The sequence below is a fragment of the Haliaeetus leucocephalus genome, unplaced genomic scaffold (assembly GCF_000737465.1).
Source record: "Haliaeetus leucocephalus isolate CR32 unplaced genomic scaffold, Haliaeetus_leucocephalus-4.0 Scaffold195, whole genome shotgun sequence".
Classification (NCBI taxonomy): domain Eukaryota; kingdom Metazoa; phylum Chordata; class Aves; order Accipitriformes; family Accipitridae; genus Haliaeetus; species Haliaeetus leucocephalus.
This window is the reverse complement of record NW_010972631.1, coordinates 11,276,949-11,295,632: the sequence shown is the minus strand read 5'-3', so window position 1 is coordinate 11,295,632 and position 18,684 is coordinate 11,276,949. Positions and strand designations below refer to the sequence as shown.

At 36.6% G+C, this 18,684-nt stretch overlaps 1 protein-coding gene across 1 annotated transcript in view; it reads right to left on the bottom strand.

The window, feature by feature from the left end:
- Positions 1-7,073: 7,073 nt before the first annotated feature.
- The window catches only part of EYS (eyes shut homolog (Drosophila)), a 67,682-nt gene continuing 56,071 nt past the window's right edge, over positions 7,074-18,684 (bottom strand). The window contains exons 3-6 of the mRNA XM_010565832.1: positions 16,032-16,225; positions 13,150-13,277; positions 8,137-8,251; positions 7,074-7,298 (exon numbers count right to left, since the gene is read on the bottom strand). Coding sequence (XP_010564134.1) covers positions 7,074-7,298; positions 8,137-8,251; positions 13,150-13,277; positions 16,032-16,225 — 662 coding nt within the window. The remainder of the gene's footprint in view (positions 7,299-8,136; positions 8,252-13,149; positions 13,278-16,031; positions 16,226-18,684) is intronic.

The window sequence follows — 18,684 nt, the reverse complement described above, 5'->3', positions numbered from 1 at the left end:
ACTCTAGATTTTTTTTAAAAGGAAAATGACAATCATCTATTTTATATGTTGTACATAAGTATAAAAGTTGCATCTGAGAGCAGTAGATTTTGCAGTGCCAATTTTCATTGCTTCTAGCATTGCTAGTAGAGCTGTTATAAATATTCATAACAATTTTATCACTCCAACCAACTGCTTTAATATATAGTTTGCCAAATATATTAAATGTTTGTTTCCTTACGGCTTTTTTATACTCAGAAAACAAATGTTCATTGATACAGTGCAGAGGGCTTTCAAAGAGTCCTCGTGGCTTTTTTTAAAAGAACTGCATCTGTTAAACAAGGTAAGGTTTTCTCTCAGCTATGCTTCCTCTTAATTCTGGATATGTTATCTAGAACTTATTTCTCCTCTCATGCAACAAATAGAAATGGCTGCTCTAAGGATAAGTCTGAAGCCTTCTTGGGGCTATGAGACCTAAGCAGCGTGACTGATGTAGCTCAGTTCTGGCGATTATTGCTAATTCCGCATAGAGGTGCTTTACTTCTGGGTTATAAATTCAACCAGACTTCTGGGCATAAAGTATTACCGAAGAGCGTTAGGACAGAGCGCGGCTCCTCAGGGGAGACCTGACGAAGTGGCAAAGGGGAGCGGTGGTCCCGGAGTTTCCAGAGAGGCTGTTGAGGCTGGCGCGGGGAGAACCGCGGGCCTTGGCACTGCTCGCCACTCTTCGGAAAAGCAGCAGATTGATTCCCAGCCTGGCAGCTGGCTGACGGGTCTGGTTCTGCACCCACCAGGGCAAACCTCAGCTGGCTGGGGATGAAACGTGGAGCTTTCTCCGCCCGGCTGTCATTTCTGCACGAGTTCTGCCGAATGCGTACCACGTACCAGCTTTCTGACATGCGGAGAAAACACAGGAGAAAGAGAGGTTCCCTCCTCTCTCCCTCGTTCCCCCAGAAGGAACATATTGGCTTTGGTGAAGGCAGTTCTTTGTGTTCGTATACGAGCCTCTTCTGCTTTGCCAGAGAGCACGATAATCTTTGGGCAGCACGTATTTGCAGATTTTTTAACTTAAACTATAATGATGTGACCCATGGTGTTACTGATTGTTCATTTGTACTCGCAGTTTTACTTTATCAACCATATATCCTCTGGGTTCACACTTTGTTGTTGAAATATCTCAGGTTCACCATAAAACTCCAACTATAACAGCTATGGCTTTGATATAGGGTTGTGAGGAAAAGGATCAAAAGAATGTAACATAAACAGTCACAGAGCCATCTGCAAGGGCAAGATTTTAGATACCAATCTTTTCTATTATATTAATTTTTCTGTCCTGTTACAGTGGATCATACTACTTGATATACGCTATTAAATGCATATCCATATAAGAAAGCAAAAATTGAGTGACTGGAGAACAGTTCTCTGAAAGGTATGCATGTTGGTACATGTTTTCATTAATCACTGTTACCCAGGCCTATACAAACACCTGATGTTTACAGAACACATATTCTGCAATTTAGTCAGAGAAGTTAAAACCGGTACTTTTCCTTAGCTTCACTCCCCCTTAACAGCACAGTCTCCTTCCACTGCACTGCATGAACACTAGCCAGAAATCGGCAGCAATTCCTGCTGCTCTTTTGGAAGGCACCAGGACATCCACTGACAGGGATTCCAAGATAAAATTTCACATTCAGGTGTCAGTACAGCTTCTGAAAGAAAATTTAAATATTTGCTTTGAATGGCCAACAGTAGGTGTAATTGTAAAACCCAGAATGATAATATAGATGATTGTCTCTTTAACGCTGCTCTAGCTTTTATTTGCTTGCCAACGCAGCCCTGCTATTCAGGCAATAAGTATAATTTCCTTAGTCCTTGTCTCAAGTGTAGTGCAGGCAAATGGAAATGGACCTTACAACGGCACTGCTTTCGCTTAATCTTTTAGCTTCAGCTTTTTGTGTCTATATAACTCAATTCCTTTGTTAGCTGTAAGCACATAACGTTGCACGAATCAGTGGTTTGTCAGGATGATGGGAGAAAGGCATATTGACAAAATAGACTTGGATACGCTGTGGAGACTATGTAAGTTGAAAGATAGTTGCTCGTAACATAGTAAGGAGGTGTTAGGCAAAAAAAATGCTACAAATGAGCATTTTTACACCCTGCAAAAAGTGGGATGTGTTTTTAATCTGCATGCCCTTCCATACGAAGTGTGTGGCAGAGCAGAAACTGGAAAGAGCGTGTAGCTATTCCAAATTGCCTGCTTGCAACTGCTGCAGGGCTGCACCTTCTTCTCCCTCAAATGTACTTCTGTAGGTAATCATAACTGGCCTGTGAGTTCTGTAAATTTTATGCAATTCAGTGGTTTCTTTCTAGAAAGTAAAGACAGATGGTATGTCAGAAACTTGACAGTCTTCATAGTCTTGACTTTCCCACTCTTGTGTTTTAGAAACTGCACTTCTTTCTGGGCTTCCAAAATTCAATAATTGACAGTTCTGTTATTCTCATAATTTGTACTAAATTAGTTGATTATATTTTTTCAGTATCTTTGATTTTTTTTTTTTTTTTTTATTTTAATACTAATGATCCAGGAAAAAACAGGGGATTTTAAGCAAAAATAAATCTTTTTGCCTCAATCTAAGCCACTTGCTGTGGGTAAATAGTTAGGTACCTGATTCTACCTTGGGACCTCGAGGAAAGCTTTACCTCCCCAGGTGATGCCCTCTTTACCTGCCTTTACTGCCCAGTCTCCTTGTGCCAGAGGCTTTGCTAGAGCCATTCTAATTCACTGGGAGAAGTCTACCCAAACTACTACATGCCCCTGGGTGGTTAGCATGTGGCACCAGTACGATTAGCACAAAAGAAACAACAGCTCTTTCTTCCCTGTCAGCTGTTCTTTGGGAATTGTTCCTCTTTTCCCTGTCTTCATGTAAAGATAAGGATAACAGATACCTGTAGCCCTAAATTGTTTTAGACTCTCAGATTAAAAACACTGAGGAAATACTATCGACTGCAAATTAAGAACACTAACTTTTCATTTATAAAATCCATTTAAGAAAAATAAAAGTTTCCAAGAAAATAGAAATGTCTATTGGAATGTGTCTCTGTGGGCAGATTTAAAAAAAAATATTTTTAAGAAGCAGGTTATCATATTGTCAAAATGATGCAGATTAATAGTTTTGTTGAATAAACTTCTGGAAACTGCGATTGGTTCACACTTTAGTAACTGTAAAAGTATGGTTTATGTTAAACCTGTTTTAATTTATTTTTTTCCTTAAAACAGTGGCCCCTCTCTTCTAATACTGAGTAGGTGGAGGTGTATAGAATAAAGTTGCCAAATCAGTACAGTATTAATTAAAAATTTTCCTATGTGATGGATAACAAACAAAAATAAGCTATATTATATTTTCTTCAGAAGTTTAACAGTGATTATATAGATTTAAAAAAGAGATTCCAACATTGCAGCTGCAAAACAGGAGAAATTCAATAGCAGGGTTCTTGCAATAATTGACAAATCAATAGTATATAATAGAATTTTACATAGCAGTATGTTTTGAAGGAGGAAGATCTGTAATGTTCAAACAATGTATTTGTCACCTGTTAAAATGACATGTCCAAATGATATCCAGATTTCTTAAACTGAAGCAAGGCTGCAATCTTACCTTAGAATAACTACTTCACAGATCTTCACGCCTATAAGCCCAATAATGTAGTAATAATATTTTAATCAGTTTTCACTTTTTCTAATAATAAAAAAACCCCCAAATTTACCTTAGACAGAGTTCTAGGTCTTTTACAGCCATCTTGGCAGTTGGCCATAACATGAACATCTAGCTACACAAACTGTGGTATCTTCTGCTTCATCTGGATGGGTGGGGGACGTATGGTATGCGTGCTACAAAAAGCAGAACATGCAACTATTTGGAAACAAAACAACTTTCCTGTGTCAACACATCTAACTGACTATACCCATTAAAGTGTCATCAAGATCTAGATTTTTTTTTCCTTAGAACTGAACTTGCTCCATTAAATGATTTATTTTGCTTAATGAGTGACTTGCAGCAGAGACTATTTCTCCATCACTATCTGTCAAATTATCTCATTAAATCTGCTTTGTCTGGTATGATCTGTTTTCATTAAGCTATGTTAAATGGAATTAATTATGCAACTACACATTATTTTTCTATTGATAAATCCTATCTCAATATATACTTCATGACTTTGGTTCCCAGGATGATGGGCAACAATGGAAAGAACAAAGGAAATTATTTGTTACTACTACAGCTGTCCTCTGAAATATGAGGCATGAGAATTGAGATATAAAAATATGAAATATGAGAATATGAAATGTAAAGAGAAGCTCCATTTCCTGTGAAGTAACAATTCCCATGTTTATCTGACACAGCGTCATCAGTAAATGCTTCCTATAACTAAGCATTATTATCTAGCATAAAGTTAATACACACTAGTCAGAGGGATTTCTTAATAGAGGCAGAAATTATTTTAGAAACATACAGTAAATTACTGAATATAATAATTGTTAGCAGACTAACTATTAATATTACAATTACTTATAATTAATACTAATTAGTGATCAAGGACTTGTGCCAGTAACTGTTACAGCAATACTGAACCCCCCCACCCCCATTGTTTCAATTCTAAGTATTTACTACCCTTTGAAATGAAACTAGAGATTAATTTCAAAACAAAAATAAATTTTAAAATTAGATTTCAAGATTCATCACTCTGATTTTTTAAAAATTATTTTGTTCTGGATTATTTTTTTTTTACATGGACTGCTTAGTGCCGCTTATACAAATGCATCGAATGCTTCAGTACTTCCAAATCTGCTTTTGTAAAGAAAAAATAATCTAACAGCCAAATTTCTCTCAGCTGGAATTCTCAAATTACTCATCAGTATTTGATTTTCTGATAATACTGAAAATACATATTTTCTATGGGGAAAAAATGATTTATGATCAAGAAAGTTACAACTAAGAGAAGCAAAAAAAGGGCTGGACAGAATCCATAGTTGTTTGTGTCTTCAAAGAGAAGTTAACCTATGGCTGATGTACAGCCGCTTATCTTCCAAATAAAGATGCCACACCACAGACCGTTGAGGAAAAGGACAATGATTTTCAATTGTGGTTCAGTATAATGTATGTTTTCAACAAAAATTCCAGTAAGTTGTATCTGACTCTTTAGTATTCTTCATGCTTTCCTCCCCTAGTCTGTTCAATTGTATTTGTCAATCCCAAAGGCCAGTCATACTAGCTTTCTATCAGGTACTATACCATCCCATTCACTTCCGTAGGCATCGATGTTTAAACAAAAAAATCCAACCTTTACTGTGCCAGGTCATTTAGCTCCGTCTTACAGTCTAACTCAATGTCTGCTAGGAAAGAATCACATCTTATACTGGTCATGGAAGTGTATTTTTGAGGATTATTTTATGAAAACATTTACTGTTATACACCTATTTTGCTTGAGTCTAGAAGTAAATGTTAGCGCACTTACTAACTACACAAAAACTTGGTACCCAATTTTTGTTTGCTTTCCTAAAACTTCGGGTTTTAATTTCTTTTTGTGTTTGGTTAGTATTCACTTTGATGTCTGCATATGTCATACACATTGTACTCACTGATTAATTATATCGCTTTTGCATTCTAATTGTTATACTGTAATTTTTGCTATTGCTTGATATAAGTAGCTGAAAAGAGCTAAAAGCAATGTTTCTGTTTGGAATCTAATATTTCTACTATGTAGGTAAGTTAACTGGGAGACACAATCATTTTTAAATCAATATATCTTTTCATGAACCCCTTTATTTCAGTGCAGCAGAACTGGGCTCAGTGTTTGTTTCATCTGCTATCAATAATAAGGAGAGGCAAATTCTCAGAGAGAATTCCTTGTGATCTATTTTATTCTTCTGTGGGTATATTATAAATAGTATACTCAACAAAGCAAGAATTATGTTCTTCTAAGTATGGATGTTTTGGTACTCTATTAGCATAAATCACTAATATGCAATATTTTGTAAACAACCTCAGATTTTGTGTTAAAGTCCTTTTATATACTATTGCTCTAGTTAATATATATTTACAGGTAGAATTAATAAATGTTCTTAAAACACAAATTTTTAAACAATTTTCATCAGAATTAAGAATTTGGCAGATACAACATGCATATTTCTTTCAGTAATACAGTATTCATTAATTTCTGAAATTATAATTTACATGTATTTTCTTCACTAACTTATCATGCTCTTAAATAAAATTCTTGTTACAGATCTCCTATAGATCTGATTACATATCTGTGGAAGTGCAAGTATTTGTATAAGTAACAGGTCTACCTAAACAGCTGCTCCTGGCAATTAAGATCAGGGACTAAGGGAAAGGACAAGATGCAGTAATTAATTTCAGTAATACAGTCAACAGTGCTATGAATTTAATTCTTAGTGAGACTTGAAAAGTCCACAACAGTATTTAACTTAGAATGTGCACACAGAACAAGGTGGAAAAATACGGGCTGGCCACTTTGAACAAAGGACTGGAATCTTTTTTTCTCCTTTGTTCCCATTAGTAAATAGGAGAAATAATTCTTGGTCACCTGTATATAGCAGTTTTCAGATCAGGTAGGACTCAAGGAACATGAGCAAACACAAGGAGTCAGGTGGAAAGCCTTGGGGAGAAAGTTATCAACACCTCCTTAGCGTTTGTGACTACAAGAAAGGTGATGATATTTAGACTGAAGGAGTAATTACACACAAGGAATATTCAGAGAAACTGTCAGGACCTTGAATGCATCAACAGGCTCTAGCTGGCCTGAGCAGCCTATAATCATCTTTCTCTGCACTCTTCCTTGGGGACCTCTTCCCCCTCTCCCGCGGGTTTAACTGCCTGTGTTCAGGGTGAGCTCTGGTGCGGCCCAGCACTGTCCCTTTGGAACATCCTACTGTGAAACAGAACTCGCCTCTGAGATGTCCACACTTCCAGCCATTTACTCGTGAGCTGCATTGAAGCTCAGGCCTTTGTGCTAGATCCTTCCCAGAGCCGTTTTGTCAGTACGCCTGTACCCAGCTTTGTATCTTGCTGGTTCTAATCTGTTGACTTCACTACCCAGCTTGACCGCACGACTGCTTCATCACAATGGACTTGTCTGGTGGTGACTGGACCTTTGGCTGAATCTGTGGATCTGCTCTGTTCTTGGGGGTATTGAGGGATTGTGCCCTTCGGTAGTGAGGACACTGTCCCTGCCAGCCTCGCTGTCACCCTCCATTCCCGCTCTCCTTCTCTTACAGCGTAGACGACTCTTCCTACTCCCTGAAGGAAGGAGTAAGAGTAATCCTAACACGTTTTGTCTGAAGACCCAAACAGGTAAAGTGGACTGGGACTAGATAAATGGCTCTAGGTGGCCCTGCTTGTGCAGAGTGGTGGACAAGATGACCTCCAGAGGTCCTTTCCAACCTCAACCATTCTGTGATTCTGTGATCATCTCCTGTTATTTGCAGAATGAGTGGTTGCTCAGAGTAACCTTTAAGTTGTTCCCAATTACTGCCATTGGAGAAACTACTATTTCCTTTTTTTGACAAGCTACGGCCAGAAGAATCTTGGTATGTGATGGATCTTGCTCAACATTTTCAGGAGCTATTTTGAGAGGTAAAACAAGCAGAATTACTTTTTTTCAAATTGTCAGTTGGAATCAACCTCACTGCACTGTAGTTTCATCATCAAACTTTTAAGTTTGTATTAAGTTTAAATGTGCTTATGTTTAGATTACTAGTTTGATTCTGGTTAAAACAATGGCAACAGATGTTCTCAATTCAAGCAATGTATTTTTAAAGGCTGCAACATAGCTGTGATTATCATCGGTGTGGATAATAGCACTGGACCACAATTAGTTATGCGTTCTTTTTACTATAAAAATACTCTTCAGTTCTATTACTTGATATAGTACAAAACACAGTCTCAGTAGAAAAGTAATAAAAAAATCCATATTACCCAAGTGAATCATCCTTGTGTTATTGATTTAAATAAATAAAACACATAAATGTATGTCCCTCTTGTCTCTTAGAGTAATGAACGCATTTCAAGTTCTGCTTGTCTGAAGCTTTTATACTTTGGAGCACTGAATTAGTTTAACATGTATTAAATTACTTACAGTGAATCCTCCAATTACATTAAGACACAATCCTTCATTCAGACAGTTGATGCTGAGCAGCCTGCAGTAGTCAATTACTTCCTCACAGTTCTTTCCAGTGAATCCTGGCATGCAGCTGCAAATACACCAGTGTATTTTAGAGGACTTGCACTTTAAAAGTTAATTGTATTTAATTATGTTCCATAATTCTATTAAATAGTGTTCTTGCAGTAACAAAACAGATCTCATATATTATTTAAAATAAACAGAACATGTTTTCAAGCAATTAAAAGTCAGTTGCATGATTCTGGATATTCTTACTTCTCCAATTTTTTTCATTGATTAAAGCATTTTCATATCAATACTTCCTATAATCTTCCAGAAACAAAAAAACCATCTAAAATGGGGTAATATTTAATAAAAAGCTATAAATGGGATTTCTGAAATTTATTAGAAAGGATGGGTCAATTAAACCATCAGAGAAAAAAATTAGAAATAAGATGATAAATGAGGTTTAATGTAGTTAGCATCAATCACTACTAATGATTAACAAAGAGTAGTCAATAATGACATGCTTAGGTATGTAAGGAACAATGTAAGGAATCTAGGGAGAGAACAAGGCATGGTTTGTTTTGTGTTTGCTTAATTGTAATTTGGTATTTTCTTTAAAGGAGAAAACCAGCATTCTATTTTTATGACAGTTTTTTAGTTCCATTTGATGCCAATGGAGCTGTGGGTAACTCTTCCATGGTAAAAGGAACTGTAGACATTTCTTGGAACAGTGTAGAAAAATATCTGAATATTTATATCTTGCTCAAAATGTGCAAAAAGTAAAATCCAGACTGCAAAAACTCTCTTTTGTGTTTTGATAGATACATAATCCCTGTCCACAGGAGGACACTCTGTGCAAGTAGCAATGGACTACATAATTCTCACCCTCCTCTTGAAAAAATTACTGTATGTAAATCCTATAATTACACTGCTACCATTTCAAGTACTTGGAATCAAAATTCTTGCAAAGTTTATTCTTAACAAGTTTCCGGTTCACTTATTGTGGCTAAAAGGAGTTTTTCATAATACTTAACTGCTTTTATTTCAGCATGTTCAAAGATATTAGGTAGTTACATACTTATTTTTCTGTCTAAACAAAGCTACTCATATCAACAGCATATTCATTGTCCTTTATATTATAGCACCATTCATCCATACGTTATGTTTATATATAAAAGGAACATAAAGTAAAAAAAAAAAAAAAGTTTTTGTATCTTTTGTTATGATTCCATTTTTTAAATAACACTTAAAACCAAATCAGAGCAACTCAATTACAACATTTGTTTTATTGATTTGTTTTTACCCATGATCTGAAATCAGGTGAAAGAGCTCCTAGCTTTCTTGGTTCAATTTATTTAGGTAATGTCTGATGGTTTCTTAAAATAGATAATTTAGTAAGCCAATTTTTGAAGCTTCTTATTCTAATTTTTATATTTCCTCATTTTTCTTATTTCTGTTTTTATTGTTGTTTTACAATAGGCATACCAATATCAGAGAAGGTAAGAGTAAATTAACAGCAAGAAAGTTGACAGTAAAGTTCCAAAGATGACACTAACAGAACAAATTTTCTCAGAACACTCTTTCCCACTTTTTGTGACTTTTTATTGTCCTAAAGAACACGGATATAGAAGAAGATAGAAAGTAAACAATCAAAATTTATTGTGATGGATATCCTTGTTCACTGCCTATTTGAATTCACCTTAAATTTTGACATTTAAGAAAAAATGCTACTATTAGATTCTTAGCACAAAGTTGTATATGATATCAAGACTGAAAGGATGGAATTAGGATACAAGATAGTCATACATCATAACTGAAGTGGAGAAAATTAAATTGAGTCTGTTTGGTTATATGTTTAGAATGGAAAACAACTGCTTTCTCAAAAAAGAAAAGGTAAGTAGATAGAAGCTGAGCTTGTGATGAATATAAGGAGAATGCACAAAATAGGGGCAAGCAAAGCAAAACAAAAAGGAGTAAAAAGCCATCATTTGAATTTGTATATGTATGTGAGCTAAACACCATTATATTTATTTAAAATGTTAAAATGCTATAAACATGGGTCAGGCAGTGGTATTACACCAAATGAAACAGGCAGTTTTTTGTGGAGTAACTTGACATAGTCATAACCTGCAGTATTTGACAATGATTACCAAAAAATGAAACAAAACCTCCACTTAAAACTTTTAATGAGCAGCTCCAAACCTCCTGAGTACAGCAACACAGTTAACGGTAGGTTTCCTTTGGATAAATTGAGTTAAAACATGACTCACAGACAGAAAGATTCCAAGTCTGTGACTTAATAAAACTGGAACGGTTAAGCCACTGCTCCTGTAGGTCTGCTGAAATCCTCTGTTATTCAAGTAGCTAATGCAAGGCATAAATTGACAAAGAGAATTTTGAATCCTAAAAAGAGTAAAACCTGCTGAACTGTTGGCCCTGTCTAGAGGTCGGCACCTCCTCTCCATTTCAGCACTCTGACATTGGTGAGACTGCAGCTCTCACAACCAAATTACCGAATCTGGTCTCCTTGTGAAAAGTATGTGATTCATGCTCCCTCAAAATGCTTTCTCTCACCTATATGCCTCCTTCCAAGTATACAGGCGTAAATATACACAAAACTTTCATTTATTAAATATTTGGGATTAAGTGGTAAAAACCTGATTTTACTTTCACAAAAAATGAGGAAATAATTTTCAATTTATTAACAATAAACACTAACAAATGTTGCAATCACTAACTGGAGCCTTCAGGGACTGAATGGCAAAACCAAGGCTGAATACTGGAGATTTTCGATATGCGATTGGACAGGGTGCGAGATAACCTCACCTAAACTCCCTTCCCCACGAAAGGTTGGACCAGATGACCTTTTGAGGTCTCTTCCAACCTGGGCTGTTCTGCAATTCTATTGAAACCAGCTTCCAATGCTGCCATATTTATCAAACGTTAAAAGTCTGCAGGTTTAGTATCTGGTTTGAGACAGCAGTCCAGGCTTTCTCTGTACCTCTGTTGAGAGAAAATTGGGAACCTCCAGAAGATGCTTCATCTCACCTGTCCTGGATATTTCGCTTTGGAAGAGATGGGTGACTTTCTGGAGTTCTTCTTCTCCTTCACCAAGGTGCATCTGGTGTGCAGCTTGGATGCTAGGGAAAACTGTGTGGATTGAACACTATCCAAAGTTTTTGCTTAAAGAGTATGTACAGGGCCAAGCACTCGATGTTGTACCAAGTTGAAGGATGTACTCTTCATTACTCTATTTAGAGTGTTCTCTCTAGGATGTTATTGCCCCTTTTTTAGAATGCTCTCAGTGTTAAAAATAATAAGATTATAACCTATGCCATTCCTCAAAGTAGCTCTCCACAAATGTGTCTTGCCTGTCTTGTCAAATGTGTATTTTACAGGTAGCAAAACTGAATACATGAATAATACACAAATATTAAAAGTAAAATCTAAGCACCAGTGATATTAATAGGATCTTAACACTTGATATTAGTAGTAAACAGGATTGTACCATCTGAGCCCAAAACTAAAACCTCTAGTACCTAGCCTTACCACACAACTTAAGTGATTCTCTTGATAATCAATATAAATGGGTTGTTAATTGTCCATTTTTACTTTCTGTTATACTTATCTAATGACTTCCACTCTTATTCTCACATAGTGTATCAGTGGAAAGACTGTTAAATCACCATGCCTTTCCATAGCTATTTTTATTAACCATTTTCCATGGTACAATGAGGTTCATGGTACAGACTATTTCTACCAGTGCTTTGTGAAATTATAAACTATTCAATCTACGTTGTACACAGGGCCAGGATTTTTTTTTTTTATTTTTTTTTTAAAAAGAAAGGCAATCTACATCTTGTATTAATTGTTCATGCTATGCATTTTTTAAAATGTAAACTTCAGGCATCATTTCATACTAACTTATGTACCAACATACTGTGTAAAAGACTGGCTATATAATAGTAAATTATTAGTAGCTTATATCTTGGTTTAAACTATTGGAAAATAAATGATAACACTGTTGTTCTGTGTTATACATATCTATATGGGAAGATCTAACTCTGTGTATGTGTTTGTATGTGTGTGTATGTATGTATATATGTATTTAGGTATAAGTATAAAAAAAATTGTCTTTTTTTCTTCTTTAGGAAAACTGTAAACATAGTTCTACTTATATTTTAATTTCCAGACTTCTCAACTGAATCTTTTCTGATGGACTGTAACTTTATGTTCCATACTTCTGTTATGTATTTGCAATTTCTAAGTTCATTCATAATGTGTTTTCAGGCTTTTGTGTATCACAGCTTTCAATTTTCTGCTTTTATGAATATCCTAAAATTTGAAAGTTGTTTACTGCACTTCAGTAATGCTTAGCAGAACTTACTTCAGGCAGCCAGATAAAAGCCAAGCAAATGGGAAGCGGACAAATTGTGCTCCTTAGCGGTGTAAGAAACTATCTAAAAAGCTATTTAAATGGAATGAAATTATATACTGGGTCACTTCTGTTATTTTCAAATGGATAATTTTTTAGCATGGTCTTTCTGAATAAAGCACTTTTTACCATGCTGCTTTAAGGATAAATCTAAGACCTACTAATGCATGTCTGTGAATTAGAAATCAAATGAGTTGTCTTATCCTTTCAGAAACAACATAAACATCATACACCCTGAATGGGAGTGGTACATGTAGTATAATTATCTCACTTTCATCAATGTGTCAGAATTTATATATTTTATCTTACAAAATTAATGACGAAACAATTTATAATTCCTTAAATGTTTTAAATCTTTTTGTAGTACTTCAGGAGTTTTCAAGAAGACTAACTCAGTAGAGCACCAAAAATAAATTAAAAATTGTTAAAAGAAAAGTTTGTAGTTTTCTGTTTTCTGTGTGACTGATGATGTCTTTTCTTTCTGCAATCAGTGGGATATCATCAAGTGATCCAACAAAGTACTGAAATAAATTAATTTCTAATCTTACCGGCAGTTATAGTTCTGCTGTTGAGCTACACAAGTTGCATTATTTAAGCAAGGCAATAATTCACAGGGATTCAGTATTCTCTCACAGAACTTGCCAGTGAATATTGGCAGACAGATACATGCCACATCCTATAGAAGAGAAGGAAATTAGAAATAATTATTTGTTGTACCCAAGGCAATACAGAAATTAGTGTTTACTTCCATTACTATAGAGACCCTAAATAGGACAGGGTTTCATCACATTAAACAGTCTACAAAGACAGAACAAAAAGCAGTCCTAGCCCCAAATAGGTTACAAACATAATTTAGGACAAGTGGAATAGGCCTTCCAGCACAGATTATACCAGAGTCAGGTTTGCTAGCTGGAAACACACCAGCTCTAAATTTGGCTGGCTTTGTGATTTCATAACTGAATGGAGAAGGAGCTTTATAATTCATTTAAGGTTTTTCCTCGTTTCTGAATTTGTTCCAATGTAACGTTTGCATCTATCAAACAGTAACGGTGCACAAGGTACATCAGATAGCAAACAGTATTCACTAACTAGAGTAGGAAAGAAAATGGTGTGTATCCATTTTCCCCTTCAATATGAAGCACAGAGACTATGCTTCTCTGTGATGGTGAAAGACATCTGTCAGTTACTGCAGTCCATAACTTACACAGTAGGAACTGTAAGTTATTTTACAAACCAGAATATTTCTTAGAGCTGACACTCTCACCCTCATTTTTCTACATAAAGTAATGTTCTTTATAGGCCTTTTGATGTCAGAAAGTGAAGGAAAAATATAGAGAGGTTTGTTCCCCCAGTGAAATTGGAAGTGTTCAGGTGTTTCTTTAGAATCGGTCTTAAAGGCATGATCAGGGAACTTTTTTTAACATCTATGGAGAGATTTCTATATGTGTGAAACAAACTACTGCATCTGTCTATAGAAATGATTGTACAAAATAGTATGTGCTAGTATATTTACTAGACAAAATATTTAGACAGATTGCATAATTTAGAAATCTATCAATGTGTTCATCAATTTAGATGTCTTTTTTTTCTCTCTCTGTGAGTGAGTATGTCTTACTAGTATGTGATAACTGAGCTTTTGAAATCTTTCATTATTTTGGTTCTGTGTAATCACTGCTATTTGCAATAGTCATGCTACTGAAAGAACATCAACAATGCACTTTGAAATAAGACCAGATATGACTCTATTATCAAACCTCTGTAAGTCTGCATGAGTTTATTCTATTTTACAAAAAGAAAAAAGAAAGGGAAAAAAAAGGAATTAAAAACAGATACCACAGCGAAATCAAGAATAGGAAACAACCACTAGTTAATAAAGATGACTTATGTATCATGTTTTACATCAGAAGATTTTATTAGAGAGAGAAAAAAATGAAACAACACTAATAGTTCCTTAAGTGACCACCAAGCAACTGAACTGAAAATGTGGAATTTGGGCTTTTTAAGTGTAGAAATATTAGAAACACTACACATTCAGACAATGCTGTGTTTCTTCAAGAAGCATACAAAGCTAATCTAAAAATTTACATTAGAATTAAAATTTTTGGCACTTTCATGGAAGAGATCCTCCTGGAAGCTATGTCAAAGCACATGGATAACAGGGAGGTGATTAGAAACAGCCAACATGGTTTCATAAAGGGCAAATCATGCCTGACTAATCTGGTGGCTTTCTACGATGGAGTGACTGCACTGATGGATAAGGGAAGAGCAACTGATGCCATCTACCTTGATTCTGTAAGGCTTTGAGATTGTCCCATGCAACGTCCTTGTTGCAAACTTGGAGGGATACGGGTTTGATGGATGGACTATACAAAGGGTAAGGAATTGACTGAATGGCCATTTCCAAAGAGTTGCGATCAACAGCTCAGTGTCCAAACAACAAGTGGTATCCCTCATGGGCCCGTACTGGGACCAGTACTGTTCATTATCTTTATTAATGACATAGACAGTGGGATTGAGTGCACCCTCAGCAAGTTTGTGGATGACTCCAAGCTGAGTGGTGCAGTTGATTCTCTGGAGGGAAGGGATGCCATCCAGAGGGACCTTGACAGGTTTGAGCAGTGGGCCCGTGTGAACCTCATGAGTTCGACAAGGCCAAGTGTGAGGTCCTGCACCTGGCTCAGCGTAATCACCAGTACCAGTACAGACTGGATGATGAATGCATTAAGAACAGCCCTGTGGAGAAGGACTTGGTGATATTGGTGGATGAAAAATTGGATATGAGCTAGCAACATGCCCTTGCAACCCAGAAAGCCAATTGTATCCTGGGCTGCATAAAAAGAAGCGAGGCCAGCGGGTCAAGGGAGGTGATTCTGCCCCTCTACTCTGCTCTCATGAGACCCCACCTGAAGTACTGCGTTCAGCTCTGGAGATCCCAGCACAAGACATGGACCTATTGGAGCGAGCCCAGAGGAGGGCCACAAAAAAGGCTATAGAGAAAGGCTGGGGGAATTGGGGTTGTTCAGCCTGGAGAAAAGAAGACTCTTAAAATATTATTAAGGCCTTTCAACACTTAAAGGGGGCTTATAAAAAAGCTGGAGAGAGGCTTTTTTATCAGGGCCTGTAGTGATAGTGCAAGGAATAATGGTTTTAAAATAAAAGAGGGTAGATTTAGATTAAAGGAAGACATTCTTTACTATAAGTGTGGTGAGACACTGGAACAGATTTGCCAGAGAAGTTGTGGCTGGCCCATCCCTGGCAGTGTTCAAGGCCAGGCTGGATGGGGCTTGGAGCAACCTGGTCTGGTGGAAGGTGTCCCTGCCCATGGCAGGGAGACTGGAACTAGATGGTCTTTCAGGTCCCTTCCAACCCAAACTGTTCTGTGATTCTGTGATTCTATGTTCAAATAGGGTTCTCTGAAGTTTATACTCACATTTGGCAAATTGATACATGTACCTCTGTTCTGACATGGCTTTGAAGAACATTCATTGATATCAATTTCACAATTGTGACCGAGAAAACCAGCAGGACAATCACAAACATATCCAGACTGACTATATTGACATATGCCCCCATTCAGGCATGGCTGAGATGCACAAGGATCACCAGGTTCCTCACAAAATGGACCTAAAAGAAATAAACATAAAAAATTAGGGAGTGTTTGAGTGAATGAGGCTTCTTGATGTGCTGTCTGTAAATATTACCTTGTCACCATTTAAAAGCAAAGAACTTAAAATATTCCTGTGTATTTTGTTTGTTTTGGTGAATAAACATGGTAGAAATATGTGGGAGTGACTAAACTTATCTGTAACAAAAGGAGGAGGAGAACTGGAACCATAGTCCCAGAAGACACTGAACGGTCACTGCACATCTCTCTTGCAGCGGTTATTATTAAGGGAAGCTGAATCCAGTGGAATTTCAGACTGAGGAGGTTGTTCCATTCCTATTTATAGATCCAGCCGGTAGCGAAGCTGAATGTACTCTCAGTCGGTGCACACACAGTCACTCACACACACAATACAGACACAGTGCCCACACGGATCAACGTGAAGAGCAGTATCTTTCCCCGCACATAAACGCTAACAGCACTCAAATGAGCAGGAACAGCAATGATGGCTCAAACTTTTTCCTCCTCTCTGGGTAGTCAGTATTGAAGTTCACCAGTGAACATACACACTCGCTCATTTTCTAAATGCACAAATAAACCCACATTAATGGATTCCTCAGATATCAGCATAGGTTTTAAGTCTGTTTGATGTCCATAACCAGACCCTGAACCTTTTGCCAACTTGCAGGCTCAGGCCTTGAGTCAGTCCAGATCTGGCTATCATTCTACTTGCTGGCTGGTCCAGCTTAAAAGCCCACCCCTGCCCACGAGGAAGGGTGGTAACACAGAAGTAGGAAAGAAAAGAGACTGCAGTGATCAGATGCAGGCTCAGCCAGAGAAGCACAATGAGCATCAGCCCGTTTACACTCAGCCAGCCCTTTTATCACCTTTTCTCTGCATTTTCCCATATTTGTACTTCTCCTGTCCACCTTGAACCCTACCCTTCTCCACCTTTTTCTTCCCCTGGATAAACAACCCTTACCTAAGTGTTTGGCCCCATTGGCCCCCGTTTTGTCACCTCCATACACAAATTCAGTATTTCTGATATGGTTACCTAGATAATCTTGACTTTATGTGGGATTACTGATATGGTTACCCGGGCTCTGTTGGCCTTGCAAGAAAATGATCCACAAAATGTCCCCAATTCTACCCCTTTAATTATCTGTGAAGTTTTCCTGTCTCAAAAAATTCTCCCTTAACCGTCTGTGAAATCCATTCATCGCTTATGGTGTTATCTGTAACTTTTGTCAGCCACTCACTCAGTTATTTGTTAAGCTCAGCAACTTCTCATGTTATGTCCAGTAGTTTGCCATGTTCTCTTCAGTTATTGTAACCCCAGGCAGGGGTTTAGAAATCTGCCTGCGTGCCTCAACAGTTATGAACTGCCTAAGTATTTTGGACAATTAACTCTTTTAAATTGTGCAACATCAAAGATACAGCAGAATTATAGCAGCTAAGAATTTACTTCCATTTACTTCTGGAAATTTATGTAGCAAGTATGCTTTTTACATATCTTGTACTTTGGTACTCTGATTTAAACCACCTTCCTAACACATACTTAGAGATTACATCAGACACATTTTTCAATAATTTGATGTAGCAACAACTCTAACTTCATAATAAAACTATTCTGAAGTTGTAGTATGTATTGATTCCACATTTTGTTAGTCACTTGAATCAACTGAATTAAAAATAGACATTCATAAAAAAATAAATTATACTTTACAAAAGATGTAGACTTTTGAAATGGTAAACAGAATACTTTTAACTCAGAAGTGTAAACTGCAAAGTAAACATAGCTAATTCATTCTAAACCAATTAATAGATAAGTATGTGAGCCTCTAATAATTTCCTTACCAACAGACTAGCTATATAGTGCAACTGTAAATATGTGGAACAACATTTACCAGGAGATCCAAATTTCACATTCTGTCTCTATTATATACCAGAACAGCTGATGCAACAAACACTATACAAGACATTCCCATTAGCAGAAAAAGGGTCAAAACACAATTTCTTTTTTGTCACTCAGTTCATTGGAAATAGTTGTTCCCATAAGGCAAAATGAATTGGATCTATCTTTTAGGACATATTTTTCACTTCTCTTCAGCATCAGAGGACATTCAAAGCATCTTTGGTGAATTTGTTGCTATCCCTCATCACCATAGTAACCAAATTACAGTAAAAATATATTGCAACTTGCAGATGTTAGGGCTTGCTAATAGGAAAAGCTAAGAAGGCCATTCCTCATAAAATGGCCGTTGACTGGTATTAGTGCATATATAAGAGAACATTTGCAACATGAACTGAAGTGGATTGGTCAATTGTTTCTTATTATTCAATTTAGTATTTAGCTGTCCTGTTATACTTCAGTACAATATTGCACCCTGGCAGTACTCATAGATGAGGTTATATATTGGTGCTTATCTTTTTTTTTTTTCCTTTTATTGGGCACATTTGACAAGAATGGGTGCTCCTG